Source organism: Lithobates pipiens, unplaced genomic scaffold (assembly GCF_037356315.1).
Source record: "Lithobates pipiens isolate NorthernLeopardFrog02 unplaced genomic scaffold, aLitPip1_a1.2 Scaffold_25, whole genome shotgun sequence".
In the NCBI taxonomy this organism is placed as follows: Eukaryota; Metazoa; Chordata; class Amphibia; order Anura; family Ranidae; genus Lithobates; species Lithobates pipiens.
In genome coordinates, this window is record NW_027507787.1 from 182,983,038 (window position 1) to 183,010,350 (window position 27,313).

Sequence of the window (27,313 nt, forward strand, 5' to 3'; positions counted from 1 at the left end):
TCTGTGACCGGGGGGACACAGAACTGTTCTGGAAAAGAAAGGTCAGTGTAACAGAAGAAGAGAAACTTGTCAGAGCAGAGTAGAATGAAATAGGAGGGCTTAAGGCTTTGAGCCCGACAGCATGGGAATGTGGTCGCCCCTCCCTTTATTAATAAGAGAATAGAAGCAATAGTGTAAATATTTAGGGCTATATACAGGTTAATGTATTTGGGTTAATGTCCCTTTAAGAGAATGGCAAATTGGGCTGGGGGCGGGGTTAAGGGTTGCAAGGCTATTGGTGATATCCCAAATGGTCATGTGACCCATGGGGAATGTTCTCGAAAGGGGCTTATTATATATAGGAATCTCTCACAGGTGCACTCACACCTGTTCCCAGCCAGGCAGTGAAGGTGCAACAAGCTTCCAACCCCCCCCCCCCCCCCTTCCCTTGTCGCTAAGCACGTTTATGGTGTCTGTCACCCTACGTGATGTAGGGGGGACTTTGGTTAAAAGATTTATGTATGCTCGAGTCCTTTAAGACTGGGCTGTTTTGAAGTTGATCGTTTGAAATATAAGAATTTTATGATGCAATAAAATTATCAGAATATGGTTATTATTTATTTATTGATTTGAATATACCAATAAATGTGCAGTGGCCAATTCTTTGCCAATAAGTGTGTTGAGTTATTATTTAAATAGGCTATATAAGTTTTGGTATTTGGGGAGGGTAGGTGCGGCCTGCATTCCCATGCTGTGGCCAGGGAACACAGCATTGTTAGCGATGGACTGGCTTCAATCAGTAGTCCGTTTATTGCCATGTGTCAGGTCATCGGGGGGGAGATGCCATGTCATCTTTGGCCTGGTTAGCACATTGGTAATATCTTCCAAAGACTGGGGTGACTGTTAAACTTATGGAGTCTGAAGGGAGCAGCTGTGTGTAGCTCTGGCTTTTTAATTCATGGAGACAACATCATTCCAGCGTACAAGTGGTACTTTTGCTGATAAGTGTCCCTCAATCCCAACTCAAAAAGTTGAGAGGTATGCATTAGTACACACCCTACACAAAACACTAAACAGTTATTACATTTGTGAAATTCCTTAACATTGAAGAGAAAAGTCTAATAGGATTTTCAGGAAGTCCTCTCTGTAGTTCAAAAAATGCTGCATGTATTCTGCCAAGGAGGAGCTGTTAGAACAGGGGTTACATCATATCCTCCTCTCTCTCTACACACTGTAATCAAACTACATTTCCCATGAATCTTTTGGAATTGCAATGAATATATTTTTCTAAATTTGACTTCAATTACACGTTTCCAGTTTGTACTGTACAGTATATATTCTCTATGTGCTTTTTTTTATATACGTGTTGTAAACTGTATTGTATAATAGCTCTGCGGGACCAAGTGCATAAACCGTTTGAACTTGAAACCTAAAGACTTTTATTTATAAGCAAATGAAATTTAAAGGCTTTCTTCAGCACACAGGTAAAAATATAAACCAAAGTCCGCTTATCTTCAGGACAAAAGCAAAAATTCAAGAAAACACATACAGTTCTGTAGCCGGGTCTTCGCCCCAAAGTTTTGAGAGTCCTTATCAAATCTTTTGCAGCCTCCAAAACAACAACACAGCTCATCAGACAGGTGTAAATCACCTACGCCTCCTCACCACCACCTCTTCACTACTTCCTGTCTTTTATGAGCTGCTTTCCTGGAGGCCTTTAACCCCCTGTGTGCTGAATCCCTTTGTTCAGGGTGGGAGGCTCTTTCCCACCCGAATATCACTTCAGAGCCCCCCCCCCCCAAATTCCGGGTCCCAACTAACTCTCTCTTAATATAGAGAGGACCGCGAGTCAATCCTCTCCTGATGACTACACCCAGAATTTCTCACCCATTCTGGGTGACCCCCCATAAGTCTACCGTGACTCCCTTAAAGGGACCACAATCCGAATACTGGTGATACATAGCACCAAACCTTGGCATCCTGTACAGTGTGTGTGTATACACACACACATATGTAAATTCTATTTTTAGAACACTGCGATGAGGAATGGCCTAGAGCCAAAGGGAACCAATTATTCACCACATGAATGAATGAATGAATGAAATACTTATATAGCGCACAATGCGAACTGAATCGCCTCTAGGCGCTGTGGCGAGCTTTGATCATCTGCTAAAAGAGGAAGGTCTTGAGTTTTTTTCTAAAAGCCAGGTGATTTTCTTCCAGGCGGATGTTGATTGGTAGAGCATTCCATAGCAGAGGCCCTTGGACAGCGAATCTCCGATCACCCTTGGATTTATACCGGGCTTTGGGCACGAGGAGGAGGCTTTTGTTAATACATAATACATCTCTCTGCTAGCTACTCCTCTGCTTGTTGATCATGTCGGTCCACCGGTTTGTACAGACTGTGTTCTTTATTTCAAGGTTCTGATGAAGAGGTTATCCTCGAAATCCTTCAACCTATTTTTAAGCATTTGCCCCTGTATGGGCATGTCCAACTTTTAACCCTCTAGTGCATACTTTTTAACCTCACTTTTATGATATGTAGTTTATATATTGATATTTTTGATGTATGCATTTTATTGTTCATGAATAAACTCTATGACTTTGATGCTAGCGTTTGATCACCAAATTCATTCCACACAGCTTTCTTCAGACCACCTCTGGTCAGTCAAGGCAGCGGGGCACACAGTATCATCTTCTTCAGTTTTGTGGTTTCATACAGTACTACAACTTTTCACACAATTAACTTCCTCACGAGCGCAGTAGTATTTTTTTCTTCTTCTGTTTACATTTTATACTAGGACTGTACATGTTAAATGTGAACAAGCTCACTTCAACATAATTCCTTCCCCAGGCAGCCAGCCATACTACTCTGTAACACACAGAATAGGTAGGTTACAGCCTTATAACTGCAAAGCATGTTTGTGCTTTCCCATTCCAGCCACAACAAGAGATAAACATATTGCCCTTACTTGCTTTATGTAATCATTACTGAACTGTAGACACATGCCCATAATTCTATATTATACACACTGTACTCTGCTGTTAGAAAGATCTCAAAGCTACAGGAAGAGGAGGAATATTTCTAATACTGACTAACAGCTTGTATGGTGTATGTGAGAAGATCCCTAGTTACACCAAAGAGCTGGGACATGCTGCTTTACATCAGGATGTGGGACAAGTAAATGTCGGCATGAGAAAAACACACACAAAGTGCAGCGCTAACTTCCTAATCAATAACACAATAATGGTGAAACCCTCTAATGTATGGATATCTCAATAAACTTCAATATTACCACAATACTGGTCTGCGTGATATGTAACGTCACATCAAACTGAAAATAAGACATAAAAAATAACTGCAAACTTTGCAGGGATGGTGGAAACCTCTCCTACACATATTTGGCAGTGAATGGTGTCCACTGGTTATCAGTGCAGCCTATCAGTGCCCATAAGTGCGTCCTCAGTACCCATCAGTGCAGCATACAAGTTCTGCATTAGTGCAGCCTCAGTGTGGTCTCATCTGTGCCCACCAGTGCTTGTCATTGCGGTGTTATCCATGTCCACCGGTGCCCATCAGTGCAGAGAAGAGATAGTTACCAGACAGCGGCCTGATGACAGAGCGGAGATCTCAGGCTGTGACAGGTCTTGTATATAAAAACACTGATAACCGTAATGCCTCCTGGACCAGCATTGTGTTAGACAGCACACTGTTTCAATGCCCATCCAGAAGGCAGGACATTACAGTGATCGGTGATTCACATACAAGATCTGTCACAGCCAGAGATCTCTGCTCGGTCATAGGAGGAGGAAGGAGGGGGGGGGGGGGGGGGGGGGGAAGGACACCGCCTCCATGGGTGGTACAGACTGGGGGTGTCAAGATCCCTCCTCCCACTACAGCGAGCAGGGATGAAATAGAAATCCCTGCTCGCTTTAGAGAACTACAAAATGGGCAGTGACAAGACCGCTGGCTGAGTATACATGAGGAATAGCATCCAACGGTCTTACAAACAGGATATCACAGGGCAGTAATGGTTTTTCAGCAAGATCAGAAGGCTATTGCAGAGAACTACAGAGCTAAGAAGATAGATGGCATAGTTGGTGAAGATAGTAGCTCAGCAACAGGGACATGGAAAAATGTTTTTTTTTCCCGGAGTTCTGCTTTAACCAATTCCAACCCGGGAAGATTTGGCTGCTGAATGACCAGGCCATTTTTGGCACTGCGGCAATTTAACTGACAATTGTGCGGTTGTGTGATGCTGCACCCAAACAAAATTGTCATTCTTCCCCCCACAAATAGAGCTCTCTTTTGGTGGTATTTGATTGCCTCTGGTTTTTATTTTTTGTGCTATATAAAAAAACACACACAAAAAAAAAAAAAAAAAAAAAAAAAAGCACAAATAATATTTTGTACATTTTGCTATAAATATCCCCATTTTTTTTCTTTAAAAAAGGCAATTTTTTTTTATTTAGTTTAGGCTGATATGTATTGTTCTACATATTTTTGGGCAAAAAAATAAAGATAAATTCGCAATAAGCGTATATTGATTGGTTTGCGCAAAAGTTATAGCGTCTACAAAATAGGGGATAGATTTATAACATTATATTTTTTTTTTTACAAAAAAAATTGTGGCAATCTGCCACATTGTATTATATACAATTTTTGGGACCATTGGCATTTATACAACGATCAGTGCTATAAAAACGCACAGTTTATGTGGCCACGGAAATAGCAGATCTTGGTTCTTAGCCATTAGGAACTCGCAATCTGTCACTCCTCACAGACCAGAACAGGGATTTGTGCGTTTAAACACACACACACGTCCCTGTTCTGCCTCGTGTCGGCAGTCATCGCAAATGTCAGCCACGAGTATCGGCACTCCTGAAAAAAAAAAAAAAAAAAAAAAAAAATTTATATATATATATAATTATTTTTTATACATACACCTTTTACTATTTAAAAAAAAATAAAAAATAAAAAAAAAAGTGTGTAACGTTTGCTATTCAGAGCAACCGAATTGCAGCTGTTTTCTGGCTTATGTCATGACCTTTTTTTTTTTTTTTTTTTTTTTTAAGAAAAAAAAATTAAGATGGAATAAAAACTCAAAATTATTTCATGTTTAGCCACACACACACACGCTAAAATAGAAAGGCGTCTTTGCTTCAACAGAGTTCTTATTAGACTAAACCCAAAAGACAAAATTTTCAAAAACACTGCACCCCATGCATTGGCAAGAAACACAAGGCTTATTTTGTGGAAACTTTATTTTGTTATTACTTTAAGTACAAGTGCTTTAGATTGGCATTTCCCAAACCAGCATTAATTCCAGTCTTTAAGTTCCTTTCACAGAATCATGGGTTAAAAATGAAACTGCTAAAAGCTGTGCTGAAAAACGTGTCAGGGTTTCCCAGTTCCAGCCCAGCCAGGACATCACCGCTTTAAATGGTATGATCCATAGTAGACAGTACTGGTTGTGTAAAAGGCACAAGTTTCTTGTCACATTGTTAGAGAATAGCGATCCTAATCAAGGCCATAATCAACAGCATCCAAACTGTCCTGAGAATAGAGCTTAAAAAATTCCAAAAGGACCTCTGGAGCAGTGAAGGTTGCCTCGACAGCTGGGTCGTGTAACATACGATCACGCCAAGCTTTGATGTCTGGAGTCTTATCCAAAAGACTAGAAAAATAAAAACAGCAAATTTAGTACAAGATATGTTTTGGTGATTTTCTATGTCTGTCTAGCCAGTCACAGTTGCCTGTCCCTTTTCTCCATAAAAATCAAAATAATCTGGCACCAGGGGTGTCTTCTTAGTGCTCCCCTCTCCTGCTCATCCAACTTAAAATGAGCATTTCTATGGAAGGATCATTGACATTGATCTTTATGTGTGTAGATAATCAAACTGCTATCAGTATTAATATATAGCAGGACTTTTTTTTCAGAACAGAAGGGCTTGGAGAGACCTTTTTACCACACCACTTCCTCTCCAAATTACAAAAAGGACAAAGGGACTTAACACCAGTTCATTTTGTGGGTTTCCATCTTTTAAAAGCCCTATGTCAGTGAGAATACCTGTATAACATTGGGCTGTATGCTTACTGGAGGACTCAAGGGTGTTTTAGGTACACACAGAGTAAAGGGCACACATGTTTTAAGTTTGGACTGGATCAGCTTCCTCAATTTTGATGTAAAAATCCAGTGACTAGTATGATTTTAGAACTAATAAGTAATAGAAAAAAAAAAAAATACTAAGTTTACAACTGCAAAGATTTGATATTGGTAAGCTATTCAAGATGATTAAAAACAAAAAAACTCAACAAGCAATGAATAAACAAAGTTGCCCTTACCTTTCCAATCCAAAAACACTGAATCTTTCAAACCAGGGCCACACCATGTAATCAATAAAGGATACAGATTTACCACCGAAGAATGGGGTTTTCTTCTTAGCAAGTGCCTGAAAGGCAGAGCAAAGACAGCAACATTTTAAAAACAATTTTACCCATTTCACCATTATCTTGGATCATAAGATTTTAGAGCTATGCTGAATATACTGCTCAGTGGGTCTGTTTAATTTTAAAATTCATTTTTATATCTGTTTGAGATATAAAATATCAATATTTTGTATTCTATTTTTTTGGCCAGTAGACGGTCCTCCATCTCTTTTTTCACCCTATCCTTATCTGTTTTACTGGATACAAAGCCCAATAGCTCAAACTAAGAATGACACACAGAAATGCATGAATTAAAGCAGTACCTTTTTGGACAGCTCTGTAGAGCGTTTCAGTTAAAGAGGAGGAGACAAATGAAATGGTTCATGATGATTACTATTAAATGAAACATCTGTGAAACATACATAGTCCCATTCTGTCTGCAAACACACTGGGTCTACAACAATAAACGTACACAGAAAACAAGTTTCCATGGAGGTATTTGAGACGGTAGCAGGGCTGTCTTTAATATTGATTGGACCTAGAGCAAAAAAAATAAAAAAAAAATATTGGAGCCCCCTCCATGCAGTTTTGCCCTCCACCTAGACTCAAAATCAGTTTACTGAATCAGATCAGCCAACGATTGCCAGACATTACAGTATATCATTACCGCTCCCTGACTGGTTGTTAGAGGTTACAGCACATCTCCTCACTGCCTGCACACTATGGATTGGGGAGGTGAGGGGACCCATTAATTAGACAGAAAACTTAGCTCTTGTACACACGGTCGGAGATTCCGACGGAATGTGTCCGATCAGACCATATTGTTGGATAATCTGACTGTGTGGTCTCCATCTGACCGTTTCCGTTGGACCAAGTTTTCCAACTGGTCTATAAAATTTTCCGACAACATGCCCGGATCGGACAAACTCAGACGGACAAAGTGCCACACATGCTCAGATCAAATTCCTAGACCAAAGCTATTTGCTACTAGTCTGAACGTAGTCCCGTCGTAACGAAACAACGTCATCACGTTATGTACAATCGAATTTTCCGATAACTTTGTCCGACCGTGTGTATGCAACAGTTTCGGACAAAATCCAACGGATTTGGTTGTCAGAATGTCCGACCGCATGTACAAGGGCTTTGAGATCCTAAGACTCCTGGGATCAGTGGCAGTGCAGGGTGGAAGGGAGGGTGTGATCAATGGCAATGCAGATTTTTTTTCCAGCGACTACCAATATAAAGAAGAGTTTCAACACTGGCCACCAAAAAAAAAAAAAGTTATTAGGGGTTTACACTGACCACTAATATAATAGAAATATTCACAGTAACCACCAATGTAAGGAGGGATTTACACTGACCACCAATGTAAGGGGGGAGCATTCAAACTGGCCACTAGTGTGAAAGAAAGGATTCTACATCAAGCACAAATGTAATGAGATTTACACTGACCAATGTAACTAAGACATTTAGCCTGCGCTCACATTTGTGTGCATTAAACTACTGGCCTTTAGCAGATACACAGCAGTGCCATTAATTGTTTGTGTGATTTTGAAAAAGGGTTTGGGAACTTTCTTCTGCATTTGTAGCCCATAGAATAGGCTGCCCTACATCTTTATCCACCCTGTCAGTACACCATCCTCTCCACTCCAATCCCCCTCCCCTTTAACTCCACCTGCCTCCTCAGCTCATCTTACCTCCATACCTTCCCTCCTTGCTCACCTGTGCACCCCAAACTGCAATTTGCAGAACAGGCTAAGGTTAGGCTTAATGACCAGTTGCAGGCAGGACTTTCAAGCATGCCCCTTTACCTCCATAGTGGGAAGTATAGGCGATGATGGATATGATTTCGGGGGAGGGATACGATATACATATGAATACTGCCTCCATTTACACATCAATGCTGCTGGTCTGCTTCCATTTATATATCAATGCTGGTATTCACATGTAAACACAGGGTCTGCAGGTGAGTCATCTGTACACAATAGGGCAGGACTGGGCAGCATTAGTAACAGAACTTCACACTGAGATATCAGGACACAGCATGGGACTAAAACCTCAAGGGATAAGATAATTTAAAATGGGATAGTTGGAAAGTATGAGGCAGATGCTTTGGGCCTCACAACATTGACAGGGCCCATGGCAGCTGCCCCTTTACCCCGCCTTAAAAAAAACAGCCCTGGATGGTAGCAAACCTTTTCAATCACCCAACCTAGGAAAAAGGGCCATAAGAAAAGATGAAACTGTACTACTGAAATAAAAAGGGATACATGGGGCTTTGTGGTGCAGCAACAACATGCATCCCTGTCTCTCTAGTCAGCTCTGGCAAAGATCATTCAGCAAGTTTCCCAACATTTGGCTACTTTAATTTTAAATGTCTGACAAGTTGTTTTATCATGTTTGGCATGGACACTTCAGAGATTTTGTTTAAAATATTATATTGTGCATATGTCTGACATCTTATGCCACTAAGTGTACCTACTTTGTTTCCATATTTCCATGGTGCACATGCACGACTCTGAAAATGTCAGCTAGACTGTGGTACAGTATTGATTCTGGTAGAGCAGTTTTGAACATAAATATAACAGTATGCTGAAAATGCTCTATGTGTCACTAATAGAAGTGAGTCTATTCATTGAAAAGTTGCACAACGGCTTCTAATATTTGAATACTGGGATAGTTGGTATATAGAGTATAATATACATCACAGTGCACAGTATGGAGTGTATAACGTATAGCACAGTGAACAAAGTAGAGTGGTGGGGCAATCCATCATGCTGGGTTCCCCAAAACGATCAATAAAATAAATCTTACCTCTTCCAGTTTTTTTAATTTCTCAAGGAACTGTGATTTTAATTCAGTGGTGTCTTTATTATCTTTCTGGGCAAACACAATCTGGTAAAATACAGGTACGACCTGAAAAGCAATAGATACCAATATTGTTTGGTTATGTTGTTGGGTCAGAAAACAATAATTTTCCCCTGTACATCGCTCCTGTCCATACAACTCATTTGTGCCTAACAGCAACATAATTAATATTGACAATAGTAAACAGATGGAGAGGACTGTGATACTTCAAATTGGGCACCCCCCCAAAAAAAAAAAAAAAAAAAACTATGTAAGATGCCAAAGGGCAGCCATTTTCAGATTTTTTTTTTTCTCTGAAGGCAGTGACCCTCCCTTTAGAACATGGCCATAACACAACATTCATCTCCATTTATCTTGAGCCAACATTTCCAGAAGAGTCTGGAAGCGTCAAAAGAACAGCTACCTCAACTCATGAATGGCCATTAAACCATTCTGCTGTACCACGACTTAGATAAAGTACCAAATAGAGATTTGCTAAAGCTGTAAATAATTTAATGCTTTTGAAAGAGTACTGATGAAAAAGCTTTGGCTATACTTCTATGGTTCACAGGAGTGCAGTTTGTTCTGCAAAAGCCCACTGTTGGTTAATGTGACAGAGCCGGTCAAAGCTCTGAAAATATGGTCGGGATCCACCCAGGTGCCTCGACCAACAGCTGGCTTAGCCTCTCAGCAAGTCGCTGAGAGTCTGAGCCAGCTGGTCCCACCCCCTGCACAGCCCAGTGCTAAAGGGAGCGTTGGAGGGACATGGCAGATAGCTGGTGATTGAAGTCACTGCAGCCTGAAGACAGAGCTGAGCGATCAGCGATATTGGATCACTCAGTTCCCAGTCTGGAGCCAGCAGGGGACAGATGTAGCATCAGATCACTGATAAAGCTGCAACCACCTAGCAGAGGATATTTTTTTTTTCAGAAATACCAAACTTCTCTTTTAAGGTCTGCTAGCAGTAAAAAAACATAAAAAGATTACCACTTCCTATTGAGGACATTGGGATCAGGCATCGTAAAACATAGGGTCATAAAACCCACTAGGAGTTCATGACATGCAATAAAATGTCTTACACAGAATTAGTTGATATTGTAAAAGCCATTTAGATCTGATCTACAAAAGACCTTTTCTCCAATTGACAGTCTTAAAATCTACATATAATCATAATTTAAAGCTACATTGCTACTGATAATATATTTGAATGCGGAAGAAAATACTGGACAGATAAAGAACACACATGACTAGGCTATCATATACAGGGGCAGAAAAGACATCTTCCCCCTCCTGGGTAACCTGCCTATCTGAGGTAAATCATGTTTAATATCTCTGAAATGTCAGTTGAATACTGTACAATATTAGGTGTCAGAGCTGGGCTCTCAGCAGCTCCCTTCTCTGTGCTCAGGCTGCTCAGCTGTTGGATAATTGTCAGCCTGATCTACATATCTGCAAGTTCTCTGCTGTGTTCCTGTGAAAGACTTTGCCCGGCTTTGGTTCCTGAACCTGTTCTTCTGCCTCCGACTACACTGATCTCTGGTTTTCCGATTACTGGCTTGTCTGGCTATCCACTTTGGCTTCCGATCCCTGGCTTTGTTTTGACTGCATTTACTGAGTCATGGTTCCTGATAATATGACCGTTATCAGATCATTACATATGGTATACTCAAATTATTAATACATTTAGAAAACCTTATCTGATTGAGGGACAGCTGAATGATCGTAAAGACTGACATCCCATCGGCCACTCCTCAGACCTTCTCATCGGTCATTTGTGTCCACACCCATAAGCAGTCTAGTGCTCTCCTTTTACCATCACCCAAGATTTATGAGAGCCACTGATCCAGCTTATGCTCATTGACTGGACTTTGCTGAATTCACAGAGCCAGAACTTTGAGTACTTTCATTATTAAACCTTTTTTGTTTTCCTTATTGTCTTTTTTCTGTTGCAACACCTTTTTTTTTCAGTAAATATTCAGTTTGAACTGTGTTTTTTTTATTAAATAATATTTTAAAACTGTTAATATTGTCACTAATGCACCAAAGAATTTAAAGAATCCCTTTCTCCTTAAAGAGCGCTACTATATCATAATCTCTGGAATATTCCTGTGTGGGGACAGTGTATATTATAGACATTAAAAAAGGCATAATCATTATCGTGAACATTGATATTTAGAATATCTGGTGGCAGGTGATTTGAGGAATAAATGGTTAACTGTAGTTAACCAAACCCAGTGGTGATCGCTTTCAGTCTACTGGCACTTAGATTGTGGTCCCATGTGCTGGAAAATCTGTGCAGGGTGAAGCAGAGTGTCATGGTTGCAGATGACAGTGAGGTGTGCGTTTGACAAGCCATTTGTCACAAGATGTTGAAGGTGGCAGGAGTCTCACACTGTGCTCAGACTCCTGAGTAGGGAGCACTACTTGGAGGCAATTGGGAAAGCACTTTTCTCTAAAGTTTACTCCAGGAACCCATGTAATGTAGCTCCCCATTGTCCACATCCATGGACTTCTACGCATTACCTCCATCCTAGCCTGATCTAGTAACATCAATGAACTGTGTTCTTTAGCCTTGGGCTTAGTGGTGAGGATTTCACTTTTTGAGCAAACAGTTGCCCAGTTTCCCTATAGTGGTTTTAAGGGTCATGTACAAGATCATTTCACTTTCTGGGCACTAGGGATGAATTGCTTTGGAAAATATGGCCTATAATTTTTTTTATGGAGATTTGTTTGTTCACTTTTTCTACTGATATACACATTAATCCATTTTTTATTAAAGTGGTTGTAAACCCTTACAGACCACATTTACCTACAGGTAAGCCTAGCTTAAGGCTTACCTGTAGGTGAAAGAAATATCAAAAGACAGGCACCGATGTCTACGGTGAATGAACCGTAGACAACGGCATGCAGGCACACTGAGCGTGCCTTTTCTAACGGCGATCGTGCCGTTAGTGGCAGCTCTCACGCGCGGGAGTGACGTCATCGCGGCACCGGAGCCGCGATATCCGGAAGGAAGATGGAAGCTTCGTGGAAGAGTGGACAGCGGTGGCATCGCAGGCTCCTGTGTCAGGTTAGTGACACATAATGGGCATAGTGGCCCATTATGCTTTACCTTTGCAGTGAAACAAAGAAGAATTAAAACCCATCAGGGTTTAATTCCTATTTAAAGATACCAGCACATGTTGACCACTTTATGATTCAATAAAACCATATTTAAAGACTGATTCATGGGCTCTAAGGGTCAGTTAAATTCAAGGAAAATTTTCAGTTTGGGTCACTGGTCAAAAGTAAGACAGTCCATACATTAGTAATTGTTTTTAATTCTAACACGAGGTTGAATAAAAAAAAAAAAATAAAAAAAAAAAAAAAAGACCCAATTCCCTCATCCCCACATTCGAGGTGGATAGGGGAAATCATATCCGCTGAGTTATGGACTTCGGACAGCGGGGGGACTTCAGTGTTGCCAGCTACAGCCATTGTCTCTTCCCAATCAGTAAAAACCCAACAGTGTGGTTGTACAGAAGTTGATTGGTAGATCGGCTTATGTACAATGAGCCTGCCTAAACATGGTTTGGATTTCAGCCGGTCCTTGCTGAAACATTTTGAATTTCTAACCATGTATTGGCTGCATAAGAGGCTTCCACTTTTGTATATACTTTCCACCCAAAAACAAAAAAAAAAAAATAAAAAAAAAAAAAAAAAAAAAACACAAAGGTTCTCATTATACATACTGCAGAGAAAGCTTCCAGCAACATCTTCTGTTCAGCTTTTGCATAGGGGTCAGTTGGAATCAGCTTAGCCCCAGGAAAAACTTCATCCAGGTATTCACAAACAATTGCTGATTCATAGATTATTTTCCCATCAGAAGTTTGAATTGTAGGCACCATACCCGCAGGATTCAGCTCTAAATACCAGTCCGGTTTGCTCTTCAGATTGATGTTTACTACTTCATGCCTATAAAAACAAGTAACACAAAAAGGTGGTGTTCCTGATTCAAACTGTGCTATAAAATAACTCCACATACTATTTAGTAGCCCTATACTGACACCTGTCATTAAAACGCTTGTTACTCCAAGACTTAGCCCTTGTACACATGGTTGGAGATTCCAACAACCGAAGCCGTCGGATTTTGTCCGACGGATCTTGTCCGAAACTGTTGCATACACGCGGTCGGACAAAGTTGTCCGAAAATCCGATCGTCCGGAACGTGATGACGCAATTTAGTTACAATAGGACTACATTCAGGCTAGTAGCCAATAGCTTTGATGTAGGAATTTGATCTGAGCATGCGTGGCACTTTGTCCGATCGGAATTCTCCACACATGATCGGAGTATGTCCGATTGGAGCATTTTGTCGGAAAATATTTCCAGCAAGTTGGAAAATTTGGTCCGACGGAAACAGTCCGATGCAGACCACACACAGTCGGAATATCCGACAAAACGCTCCGATCATGTGTACAAGGGCTTAATATTCCCGATATATGCCTGCTGTACCATGTACTTGTATGAGAAAGTATCTTGTGTCTTTCCCCTCTCCTCTCTCTCTCCCCCTCTTGAAATATAGAGTGGATGGAGGGTATAAGAGCGATTTTGTTTAAGTCCCTTAGCATTTATGTCCCGGAAAAAACAGAAGATGGTTCTAAATGAATTAAAACGCTCCCGGACAGAGGTGGCATTTGTGCAGGAGACACATTTTAATATTCCCTTAGATCCTACAGTGGATACTTCCTCTGGGACCTCCTGTTCAGGGTGGCACCAAGAGATGTATTATGCGTAAAATGCATGAATTGCAGTTGACAGATGTATGGCGGGCTTTACACGCAGGGGAAAGATTATACTTTCTCTAACCCCTACCAATTGTATTCCTGCATAGACCTTTTCCTGGTTCCACACCATCGACTTACCTCAGTATTAGAGGTGTCCATAGGAAGTATAACATGGTCAGACACCATGCCCTGGTCATGCTTTGGCGATTTCTAAGATGTGTGCACTTTTAAGCAACCCCCCCCCCCAGAGGATTATGTGATGCCAAGAATTAGTGGGAAAGAGACCTTAAAAAAAAAAAAAAAAAAAAAAAAAGACTCTCACCCCAGCTCAGCATCAGATTATTTTTTATCTCTCACTTAAGTCATTAATATGTATGCGCAATGGTATTATACCCAGTCAAGGCTTAGTAAATTCTCGGAGAACCCAGATCACTGTTGGCGTTGTAAAGAGCAGGGAACTTTATTTCATATATTGTGGTCCTGCCCAAAGATTAGACAGTACTGGTTGGAGGTACAGAGGATCCCCCAAAGGTTTACAGACTTCTCAATGTCAGATGATCCCACGCTCTTTGTTACATTGTTCACAAATCCCTCAGCAGACATACAAAAAAAATCTATGGTATGTCATTTGGTTAAAGCGTGTGTCACTTTGTTGGGGAGACTAAACTACCCTCTATTGTATTGTGCCTTAATAAGGTCAGAAACATTGGGGCAAGGGAGGACTTCGTGCTTTTGGCTCAAAATATAAAAAAGCAATATATCAGTCTATATACTCAGAAGGAGGAAGGAGAATGATGGACGGTCCATTGGGGAGTAAGGCCCACTTGGCTGTCTGGGCACGTGCTTTGTAAATTTACAGAAGCTTTCCATCATCCTTGGGAATGGGTTAGGTTCGTGGGGAGAGAGGGTAAATTACTATACTTTTTTTCTCTTTGGTTTTGTTTTGGGTTGTTTTGATTATCTAATAAAAGGGGGGGGGGAATCAGAGAGATTATAGTGACAGTCGTCTAGGCTTCAAGACTAGGGCAATAAGGAGTCCCGTTGAAGTTAGGAGGAGTATACGTGGAAAGATAAAAATTAATGTGCATATTCAGGTGCAAAAGGTGGAATATTAAAATTAGCCTAGATGTAATAAAAGCTAAAAAAAAAAAACTGTATGTACTGGAAAGATATGCATTAATGTATTCTCTGCCTCCCTTTTATAAATAAAGAATTTGAAAACAAAAGGAGAAAGTATCTTGTTCTCTTTGTATTGCTTCCTTTATGTGAAATCCCTGGTGATCCTGCTATTCCCCTTGCTTTCCCATTAAAAACTGACCACACCATAGTCAGTTCTCTAGCTATGCTGGAAACTCACAATGATCTCTCCTCCAATGATCAGACTTGTCCTGTGTAGTATGGGTCTATATTCATAACTGATTTAAAAAGAACTTGGGATTATACAGGATTTATATAGCGCAAACAGCTTACGCAGCTATTTACAACTAGACATGTGAAGAGTAAAATATTTCGTTTCGGAATTTCGTTTTCGTCCGAAAACTTGATTTCTTTAGTTACTCCCGAAATTCGTTTTTATTTATTTCGTTCAAAAATTGCATTCGTCCGAAAATCCACATGAATTACGGTCGAATCTGTCTTTGAAGGCTTATGGCGTCTGTCGAATGTATAAAGAAGATTCGACGGAGCTAGTATATAGCATACTTTAGAACCCTATTAAAGTCAATGGGACTCCAACGTTCAAAATCTAAAGTGCTAATTTTAAAGGCTAATTTGCAAGTTACTGTCCTAAAAAGTGTTTGGGGACCCGGGTCCTGCCCCAGGGGACATATATCAATGCAAAAAAAAAGTTTTAAAAAAAGGGCCGTTTTTTCGGGAGCAGTGATTTTAATAATGATTAAAGTGAAACAATAAAAAAGTGTAATATCCCTTTAAATTTCGTAGGGGGGTTGTCTATAGTATGCCTGTGAAGGGGCTCATGTTTCTGGTGCTTAGAACTGTCCCTGCACAAAGTGTCATTTATGCAGGAAAAAAAGTCCTTTAAAATCACTCGCAGCTATTATGAATTGTCGGCTCCCGTAATACAGAGAACACTCATTGAAAGTCATTGATAAAAAAATAAAATAAAAATAAAGCGTGGGGGTCCCCCAAATTCAATTACCAGGCCCTTCAGGTCTGGTATGGATATTAAGGGGAACCCCGCGTCAAATAAAAAAAAAAAATTGACGTGGGGTTCCCCCTAAAAATCCATACCAGACCCTTTATCCGAGCACGCAACCTGGCAGGCCGCAGGAAAAGAGGGGGGGGGGGGGGGGACGAGAGAGCGGCCCCCCTCCCTCCTGAACCGTACCAGGCCACATGCCCTCAACATTGGGAGGATGCTTTGGGGGTCTGTGACCCCCTCAAAGCACCTTGTCCCCATGTTGATGAGGACAAGGGCCTCATCCCCACAACCGTGGCCGGTGGTTGTGGAGGTCTGCGGGCGGGGGGCTTATCAGAATCTGGAAGCCCCCTTTAACAAGGGGACCCCCAGATCCCGCCCCCCCTGTTTGAAATGGTAAGGGGGTACAAAAGTACCCCTACCATTTCACAAAGTGTAAAAAATGGTTAAAAACAAACACACTTTTTTGAAAAATTCCTTTATTAAAAATAAAAAAATAAAAAAAAAGATTCCAGCGGCGGTAATCCACTCTTGCTATCCAGCGATGGACGGTCATCTCTCCAGCGATGGCTCATCTCATCCAGCGCAGCGAATCCATCCTTCTGTCTCCGTGGAGGAGACACTGCAAGGATTCCGGCGGCCTAACGTTTCTTATATACGGTGGGCGGGGCCACCCGTCACCTGACCCCGCCCCCCCTCTGACGCAAGGGGAAACCCGGGGTTCCCCGTGACGTATGGGTGACCCCGCCCCCCTCTGATGTAATGGAAACCTGCCTGTGTTACATCAGAGGGGTGCAGGGTCCACCCATACGTCACAGGGAACCCCGGGTTTCCCCTTGCGTCAGAGGGGGGCGGGGTCAGGTGACGGGTGGCCCCGCATACAAGAAACGTCAGGCCGCCGGAATCCTTGCAGTGTCTCCTCCACGGAGACAGAAGGATGGATTCGCTGCGCTGGATGAGATGAGCCATCGCTGGAGAGATGACCGTCCATCGCTGGATAGCAAGAGTGGATTACCGCCGCTGGAATCTTTTTTTTATTTTTTTATTTTTAATAAAGGAATTTTTCAAAAAAGTGTGTTTGTTTTATTTAACCATTTTTTTTACACTCTTTGTGAAATGGTAGGGGTACTTTTGTACCCCCTTACCATTTCAAACAGGGGGGGGGGCCGGGATCTGGGGGTCCCCTTGTTAAAGGGGGCTTCCAGATTCTGATAAGCCCCCCGCCCGCAGACCTCCACAACCACCGGCCACGGTTGTGGGGATGAGGCCCTTGTCCTCATCAACATGGGGACAAGGTGCTTTGAGGGGGTCACAGACCCCCAAAGCATCCTCCCAATGTTGAGGGCATGTGGCCTGGTACGGTTCAGGAGGGAGGGGGGGCCGCTCTCGTCCCCCCCCCCCCTCTTTTCCTGCGGCCTGCCAGGTTGCGTGCTCGGATAAAGGGTCTGGTATGGATTTTTAGGGGGAACCCCACGTCAATTTTTTTTTTAAATTTGACGCGGGGTTCCCCTTAATATCCATACCAGACCTGAAGGGCCTGGTAATTGAATTTGGGGGACCCCCACGCTTTTTTATTTATTTATTTTTTTATTTTTTTATCAATGACTTTCAATGAGTGTTCTCTGCATTACGGGAGCTGACAATTCATAATAGCTGCGAGTGATTTTAAAGGACTTTTTTTCCTGCATAAATGACACTTTGTGCAGGGACAGTTCTAAGCACCAGAAACATGAGCCCCTTCACAGGCATACTATAGACAACCCCCCTACGAAATTTAAAGGGATATTACACTTTTATTGTTTCACTTTAATCATTATTAAAATCACTGCTCCCGAAAAAACGGCCGTTTTTAAAACTTTTTTTTTGCATTGATACATGTCCCCTGGGGCAGGACCCGGGTCCCCAAACACTTTTTAGGACAGTAACTTGCAGAATCTTTTCTCTGTCAAATCTTTTTTCTCTGTCGAATATTTTCTCTATATAATCTTGGACTAATAGAGGTAAGGTTAGGCACATTCGACCACAGGTTCTATAGACAGATTGTTATTGTCAGAGTCATGTCGAATCTCCTATTCTATATCGAACTGTTGTAACAATGAAAACGAAAATAAAGCATTTATTTATGTCGGGTCTTTCGTTTTTCGGATTTTGTGCTTTCGTTAGTCAAAACGAAAACGAAAATAGCTGAAATTCGGACGAAAATGCATATGTCTATTTACAACTTGAGGGTAGACAGTACAAATACAATACACTTAAATACAGTAGGAATCAGAGGGCCCTGCTCGTTATTAACTATGATAGTTTAAAGATAAGCATTCCTGTGGCTATACATCTGTATACTGGCTATGGCTAAAACCTGTTAATTACAGTCTCCTTTCACATATAAAATACAAGAAAACATTGAAAAGCAGGAGTGCCTCGCCTAGGACAGACAAGTGAATGTTCCTAGAAATTGGAGAGACTGTCATCTCCAAGACTTCCTAGTGACTTCAGAAGTTGGGGGCTCCTCATTACTATACTACGTGTGTGTTTTAATCATTGCATTTCATCAACAAATCTGAAATGGTAAATATATGAACCGGTCAAATGAAACAAGGAATTTAACCCCTCTGTTACATCCTGACAAGCGCCCGCTGCACAGCCATTCACTGGGAAGCTCAGTGTGCTGCTGCTTCTCTCCCCAGCTGTTTTGCAGCTGATAACAAAAAGGTATTTATAATGTTTTTTTTTTTGTTTATCCTTTCATTTCTATTTTAAACTGAATAAGTTGATTTACAAGGTGATCGTGTACAATCACATGAGGAAAACAAACCTAGGCATGCGCAGAAGAAAATTTGTATTCTTTGTCATCTGTGACTGTACGTTGGCACCCTATTCATTCATTATAAATGAGATGTCTGTACACAACACCTATTAATGTGCCGCACAACACAATAGAAAGCTTACATGTAAATGTGCATGCAAAGGCAGAAGACTGTCAAAACTGAATTTCCTACATCTCAGGAAATAAAAATAACACATCTCACAGTTGGTGAAGTAAAAAAAAAAAAAAAAAAAAAAAAAGCAAGTCTATGGCTACGTACACAATAAAGAAAATGCATTCGAAGACAAATACTAAACAATGATCCTCGCTCATTCCCTACTCATAGTAGCCACACCTGCCGCCTATCCCTCCTCCCTTGATTGACAGACTGGCAGAAGTGACATTTCCCCGGCGGGTTTGTGATTGCATTTAGTTATCTTGGAAATGATGCCACTTGATGAAAACCGTCACTTCTGGAAATGAAGTACATGCTCACCCCTTAGTGTGGGGGCGCCCACCCTCAGAGCTGTGATGTGCTCAGCAAAGAAAAGTGACCACATGTCTTGAATAATAATAATAATATTATTATTATTATTATTATTGATCTGCACCTTTCATGGATAAAAAAAAAAAATATATGCAAGCAAGTTTGTCTTACATTTCAAAGACTGATTATTTCTAAGTACATATTTTACTTTGGGGAAATGTATATTGATTACTTAGTTCATAACCACTTTGAATACACAAAGCCAAAGCAAAAAACATATCAAACTTTAAATCACCAGACAGTGTGTATATAAATTTCTTACTTGACTCCTTTGGCAACTAGGACGAGTCTTGCTCTCTGGGCAAAGGGGCAGAATCTCATGCTGTATAGTCTAATCGACCCTTCCGGCACTGGCCCTGGGGCAGCACTGCCTGAAAGGAAAACATTATTAACACGATTGCTCAATTCCAAAAAGTAGGCATGTTACACAAATATATATTTTTAACCAAAAGTTACACAGGCCGTGTGAAATAACAATAGTTGGCCTAAAGCAATCGCTGCCTTCTCTACAGTAGAGATTTGTTATCTTTATACAAACAGTATTCAAAAGAATGTTACATTTCTGTAGGAGATATGTAAATGTTTTATTTCCATAGCTACCAACCGCCCCTACTTTCAATAGATTTGTCCCTTATTTTTAATATCTTGACCTGGAACTTGTCATTGTACACAAGATCAGTTATAAATAGGAGTTCAGGTTGCCTTTGCTTGTAGGCCTCTTTACAAGTCATTTGAATGCTTTATAAACACCCATGTCCGCCAACGTGTGGTTTGGCTCTAAGGCCCTGTTCACACTAATGTGCCGCAGTAACACGCGTTTCACACATAGTGCAATGGGGTGCCTTAGCACAACACAACACATATTACCACAACACACTAGAATGAAAGGTGTAAGTGGCTTTTAAAAATGACCTAGCTAATGCAGAACAAGCTGGTTCACACAGGGGCAGCACGACTGCCTCAGGCAATCTGCACACGACTTCAGCGGCAGCTTGCAAAAGGACTTCTGTATATAAGTCAATGCAAGTTGCCTGAAGTCACCCCAAAAGTAGTACAGGAACCCTTTTCTAAGTAAGAGCGACTTGAGTCGCTCCTATTAGAACGGTTCCATAGCACAGAATGGGACGCGACTTGTCAGGCGGCTAAGTCGCCTGACAAGTCGCCCCTGTGTGAACCGGCTCTTAACGTGCCTATAAATGCAACATTTTTATTCATTTAAAACTGAAGAGCCAATTGGCTGTTTGTGGCTCCTGACCTGTCAGTTCTGTGCATGACCAATGGGTGCTGTACTCCTAGAAGGAGGGCTAGAGACTTACACATAGAAATCAGTACATCCAAGCAGACATTCTACAGCACGACATAAAGGGAAGCATCACTCACCCCCACCTCCATCTTCTACTTTACCTTTCTCGCTGGGTAGGCCACAAAACACATTCACATACCCATCGCTAAAGCAGCACTATGTACAGATCTGCCGTGTACTGGGTCCTGCAACATCGTTAGGAGGTTGGTTGTGTAATTTGGGTTCTTCCAGCCAGCCTCCTTATGACACGACACACACAGGTACCAGTAGCAAACAGCAAGCCCCCAAATGATGTGCCCTGGTGCATGCAGTCTCCTGGGATGTGCAACATAGGTATTCCAGGAGAATACAGGCAACAGAAACGTCATTGTAGTCTAGGAAGTGGAGAGCGAATTACCCCAAAAAAGTAATACATATTTATATAATAATAATAATAATAATAATAATAATAATAAATCACTTGGCTATTGTAAGGGGTGGCAGGATGGAGGAAAGTGGCCTGGGAGGATTAAGTTCCACTTGAAAGCACAACTTCACCCAAAAGAGGACGTTCACACTTTTCTGCCTTACCCCCTCCTCTACTACTCAGACACGTAATTTTTTTTTTTTTTGGGGGGGGGGGGGGGGGGCACGTGGAAGGGAATGGGTATTTGGTTTTGACAATTTCCCCTAGGCGATCGAAGCATAAATTCTGTCCCTCACCCCTTGCCTGCAATCTTCTGGGATGACATCACTTGAAGCTCTCTGGAGAACATCCCCAATCCAAGTCACCTGAAGCTCAAACAAGTTCTGGAGCTTTTTTTTGTCGCTTAGGACCCCCCTACTCTGGACAAATGAGACCCCTTTGGATGGCAGCACTGTCAGTCTGGGGGAGGAGAGGAGAGGGGTGTAAGGTGTCCTAGCAGATTTAGATATGAAAAAAAATAAAAATAAAAAAAATAGGGAAGGGGCTGAACTCTAGCTCAGTTTATAAGCAGCTACTGTAAGTTCCCCCCTTTTGGGATAAAGGTTTTACATAAATAAAAGCTGACCATTGCACACATCCGATTCCCCCTCATTCTGAAAAAAAAAAAAAAAAAACACACACACACACACACACAACACACGATCCCTAGGTGAAAATAAAAGAAAAAAAAAGCCTAAAGAAAAATAAATGCAGCCACCGCATCTATGAACTGGTAAGCTGCAATAAAATAAATGTTTTCTTTCGGGTTTAATACCGATTTAACATGGAGTGCATCTTGATATCATGTGGTTTAGGAACTCAATAACCTGAAAAGAGTGAACACTTACAATCTGCTGATCCAAATGTCACATTGCACACTTACCTTTAGCCAAACTTCTTTCAGAGCTAGTCATGTTTGCAGACCGTCACCTTTGGAGGAAGCTGTAAGACAAGAATAACAAAATGAAGGCAATTCTTGTATTTTGCACAACTCTCAGTTTCCAGCAGCCTAGTACAGCCCTCACCAAGAACAGGGCGGTGTGTCTAGAAGAACTTGTTTGCATTAAATATAAAGCAGCTGCATTCCGTCTCCTCCCACCACTTAATGATCAACTGAAAACAGCGTGTATCCTATAGAAAAAGAGTATATATGCGTTATCCATATACCGATTACATAAATGTGATATGACTAATATATAGACCTCTGTGTGTGTGTGTGTATATAGCACAGCACCATGGAAATGATTCTTTACAACTAGAACTAGAGACATTCTAGTTGTATGTATAGCAACATCTTTTTGTTGCTTTAAAGAGGAAGTAAAGGCACTTTTTTTTTTTTTTTTAATGCAACCTGCAAAGCAAAGGCATAATGAGCTAGTATGCATAGCATACTAGCTCATTATGAATAACTTACCTGAGAACGAAGCCCCCCAAAGCGGTCCTCCTTCTTCATCTTCACCGCTGCCATGTATCCCGGAGTGACTTCCGGGTCTCGCTGCTCCGGCGCTGTTATTCGCCGAAGCCGTGATGACATCACTCCCGCGCATGCGCACGGGAGCCGACATGAGCGGCATATCGCCGTGATCTGCGGCCTGCTCAGTGCGCCTGCGCGCTGCTGTCTTTTTGTAAATATCTCCTAAACCATATAGGTTTAGGAGATATTTCTTGGACCTACAGTTAAGCCTTAAAGAGGAAGTAAACCCTTACAAACGACTTTGACCTACAGGTAAGCCTAGATTAAGGCTTACCTGTAGGTCCAAGAAATATCTCCTTAACCTATATGGTTTAGGACATATTTGCCTGAAAACGGGCACCGCTGTCTGCGGCGCGCAGGCGCACTAAACGCGGCAGTTCCAAGAATGGAGCTGCCGCATTTGTCGACTCCCGTGCGCATGCGCGGGAGTGACGTCATCACAGCTTTGCCGAATGACAGCGGCGGAGCTGCGAGACGCCACTCCCGTGCGCATGCGCGGGAGTGACGTCATCGCGGCTTCGCCGCTGTCATTCGGCGGAGCTGCGAGACACCACAAGCAAGATGGATGCGGCGGACTACAGGGGACAGCGGCGACTTCGCTGGCTCCTGTGTCAGGTAAGTGACACATAATGGGCTACTATGCGATGCATAGTAGTCCATTATGCTTTACCTTTGCAGGGAAAAAAAGAGGAAGTAAACTCATCAGGGTTTACTTCCTCTTTAATCTAGGCTTACCTGTAGGTCAAAGTGGTTTGTAAGGGTTTACAACCACTTTAATAGAGCAAGAAATTGTTATAACTGCCATCAAATTATTATTATTTTTTGCCAGTATATGTCCCAGTAAATAAGAAGAAATCTCTACAATGTGATGTGAATTTCCCCTCTTCTACTATACAGGCTGCATCTCCAGTTTCAATGGTGGTAGGATGTGTGTGATTTGTTAAAATGTTTGTTACCCCAACATTTCATATTCCTGATATGTGCCTGCTGTACCATGTACATGTATGAGAAAGTATCCTGGTCTCTTTGTATTGCTTCTCTAACACAGAGGTTGGTTGTATTTTACATATCAAAAGGGCCAGAGGAGTTACTTGCAGGGGATTGTAAAATGTATAAATACAAAATAGATGCAGTGCTAGTGACATAGCAAAATTATAAAAAAAAAAAAATCGAATTTTCTGGTGAAAAAAGGTGAAAAAGAAAGACTAAAGCAGGGTCCCAAAAACATTAGTTCATAAATGAGAAAATGACAACAACCATGTGTGTTAAGTATAGATGACAAGCTGTAGAGGAGGAAACTGTGAAAGATCCTTCACACAATGTGCATCCAGCTCCACACCCAAGTGAGTAAGTAGCCTGCTTACCAGCTCTCCATGACCACTAGAATAGTAGTCTCACCAAGCACAGGGAAATCAGTCTACCCAGGACCCTTACTATTGTCTGGAACTGCAGCTTTGCTAGTAAGACTCGAAAATATAAAAAAGAATTCCTCCCATTTTTATAAATTAATTAAATAAAATAAGTGTGTTGCACTTACAAGATAAAAGCCGTTCATATGCAATACAGCAGCTTGTCTTGTGATAAGAACCACAGCATCTCCACAGGCTTTGTTTCACTTCCTGGTTTGTTTCGCCATCAACCTCCTGAGAGGATAAAAACGTGATGACATCACCGTCGCAGGCTGCATTTGTCATTATTAGATGTCAGTTAATATTCCCCATGTGTTCAGCTAAACGTACATGCCTTTTTGGCCATCCAATATACTATTTAGAGCATGGACACTGGATCATGTAATCAAATGTAAACATATTCAGTAGAACGGGTAACAAATGATTCTATATTATACGTCCTATTTGTCTGAGTAGATGAAAATGTCTTGCATTTTCTCCATCTGAAGGAAATGATCTCACAAATGCTACATTTTCTACAGGGGAAAAAAACTTTCATAGATTGAAGAATGAAATTGTTTTCAGGGGGTCTACTATATTTGGGGCAATGTTGTCTCAAAGATGGAGCTCCTCTGTATATTACTATGGGGCAGTCTGGGATTATTGGACCAAGTATTTTGTCATTCTTTAGTATACCCCAATGTTTATTGAGGATCTTCTTAACAGAGAAATGTTGGTTAGAGTATCCTGTAATCATAGAACATCCAAATTTGTTATCTGGTCCACAATTGGTCTTGTTCTATTTAGCATATGACCCCTATCCATATTCCTTACTTTTTCAATAGTTTCATCAATATCCCTCACCTGATAACCCTTTTCTGCACTCACATTCTCTGTGCCGAGAGTACTGGTTATGTACTAGTTGCCTAAAATCCATAAAAATCTTTCAAAACCGGCAGGCCTCCCTATAATCAGCGGCATTGACTCTGTGACAGCAAAGCTAGGCAGATATGTGGATGGTTTTTTGCAGCCTCATGTTACTGCGACTCCCTCTTATTAGAGAGACACAACACAAGTTATTAATCTGTTGGCAGAATGTGAGTGGAGAGAAGGCTACATTATGGCGACAGCTGATGTGGCCTCTCTCTACATTATCATATCTCACCAGCAAGGTCTAGAGGTGGTGAGGTTTTATCTTGAACAGGATCACTCTTTACCACAAATGCAGAAAGAGTTCATCATAGAACTTCTGATTTTCGCGACGAGTCATAATCACTTCTGGTTTGGGGATTACTTTTTCCTACAAACCTGTGGAGTGGCTATGGGCACAAAATTTTGCGCCCAGCCTAGCTAATTTGTTTATGGCCTGTCGGGAGAAAGAGGTGATTGATGCAGATCCCCCAAGAGAGTTATGCCGTTGGAGGAGGAACATCGACAATGTCCTCCTCCTGTGGGATGGGGACCTACCTTCCCTTGAAGCATTTTCTTCAAGACTCAATCAAAATGCTAGAGGCATCTCTTTACAGTATGAGGCGAGTCACTCCCAGATTAATTTCCTTGATCTTAATATCATGGTTAGAAACGGGCGTCTGATCACTACCACATACTTTAAGGAGACTGCTACGTAATGCTTACATTCCGCTATCCAGTTGCTACCATGTATCATGCTTAAATGCAGTTCCCAGAGTCCAATTTCAACACATTAGGCGTTACTGCATGGATATTTCTGATTGCCATCAGCAGGCACAAGTGCTGAGATCAAGGTTTCTGGAAAAGGGTTATAAGGACAGGGATATTGATGAAACTATTGAAAAGGTAGGGAATATGGATAGGGGTCATATGCTAAAGAAAACAAGAGGAACCAATCATGGACCAAATAACAAATTTAGATGGCCTGTGATTACAGGATACTCTAACCAACATTTCTCTGTTAAATAGATCCTCAATAAAGCTTTATAATTTAAAAGGGAGACAATACCGTTATAATACAATAAAATACAAGAAGATTAAGAGGGTCCTGCTCAGAAGAGGTTACAATCTAATAGGGTGGGGCATGGGGTACAAAAGTTTGCAACTGTGGGGAAAACACATTGGGGGGTATACTAAATAATGACAAAATACTTGGTCCAATAATCCCAGACTGCCCCGTAGTAATATACAGATGAGCTCCATCTTTGCGACACAACATTGCTCCAAATATAGTAGACCCCTGAAAACAATCTATGAAAGATTTTTTCCCCTGTAGAAAATGTAGCATTTGTCAAATCAATTCCTTCAGAGGGAGAAAATGTAAGACTTTTTAATCTACTCAGACAAATAGGACGTATAATATAGAATCATTCATTACTTGTTCTACTAAATATGTTATTAACAGTGTCCCAGAGACAGAAGGGACCATTCGGATTGCACAGAGCGACTTACGCATGTGTAGTAGTGAACCAGTAAGTGAAGCCTCGAGGCTTCACTTCCCGATTCCCTAACCGAAGATGGTGGTGGCAGCATTCGAGGTCCGAGGGATGATTCAGCCTCAGGTGCTGACATCGTGGGTGCCCTGGACAGGTAAGTGTCCTAATTTTAAAAGTCAGCAGCTGCAGTATTTGTAGCTGCTGACTTAAAAAAAAATTAAAAAAAGTGGCGGACCTCCGCTTTAACCACTAGAGATCCGCGCTATAGCCAAATGACAGCTACAGCGCGGACCTGCTTTGCCGGGACGACGTCAATAGCCGGGACGAGCGGCCTGTCCCTGATAAATGCCCTGGTCGGGTAATTGGCCAAATAATACATAGCTTGCCTTGCGGTAAGCGCGCATTCTATGTGGTGTTGACACTGTATCTGTAGAATAATATTATTTATGGTTTGGTTCATATCTAATTCATATTAATTCAAACATTCACATTTTTTAGCCCCGCTACATTTTTTCCATTTATTCTGTGCGTGTATCTCACATTTAGTGGCTGCTTTTAGTTTAAAATGCTTTTCTGTTTCATTAGCGCAGTATTTTTTCTTACCTATTTTTGTATATATAAATATTTTGTTGCGTTTGTATAATGCCTTGTACACACGGTCGGAAATTCCGACGGGAAATGTCCGATCAGACAAAGTGCCATGCATGCTTAGATCAAATTACGAGACCAAAGCTATTGGTTACTAGCCTTAATGTAGTCCTGTCGTAA

The 27,313-nt window shown here is 41.4% G+C and overlaps 1 protein-coding gene across 1 annotated transcript; it reads right to left on the reverse strand.

Moving 5' to 3' along the window:
- Positions 1–5,226: 5,226 nt before the first annotated feature.
- LOC143930709 (glutathione S-transferase omega-1-like) lies at positions 5,227–24,358 on the reverse strand. The gene is made up of 7 exons (XM_077455246.1): positions 24,290–24,358; positions 22,162–22,220; positions 19,793–19,901; positions 12,988–13,210; positions 9,224–9,325; positions 6,326–6,432; positions 5,227–5,657 (listed from the first exon to the last, which is right to left on the reverse strand). The coding sequence occupies exons 2-7, from the start codon at positions 22,190–22,192 to the stop codon at positions 5,501–5,503; spliced, it is 729 nt and encodes a 242-aa protein (XP_077311372.1). The 5' UTR covers positions 22,193–22,220; positions 24,290–24,358; the 3' UTR covers positions 5,227–5,500.
- Between the last annotated feature and the right edge of the window lie 2,955 nt (positions 24,359–27,313).

Coding starts and splice junctions, on each gene's coding strand:
- LOC143930709 (XM_077455246.1), bottom strand. CDS start 22,192: ATGACTAGCTCTGAAAGAAGTTTGGCTAAAG. Junction 19,902..22,161: donor TGAAAGAAGTTTGGCTAAAG/GTAAGTGTGCAA, acceptor TTTTCCTTTCAG/GCAGTGCTGCCCCAGGGCCA. Junction 6,433..9,223: donor AATTAAAAAAACTGGAAGAG/GTAAGATTTATT, acceptor TCTGCCTTTCAG/GCACTTGCTAAGAAGAAAAC.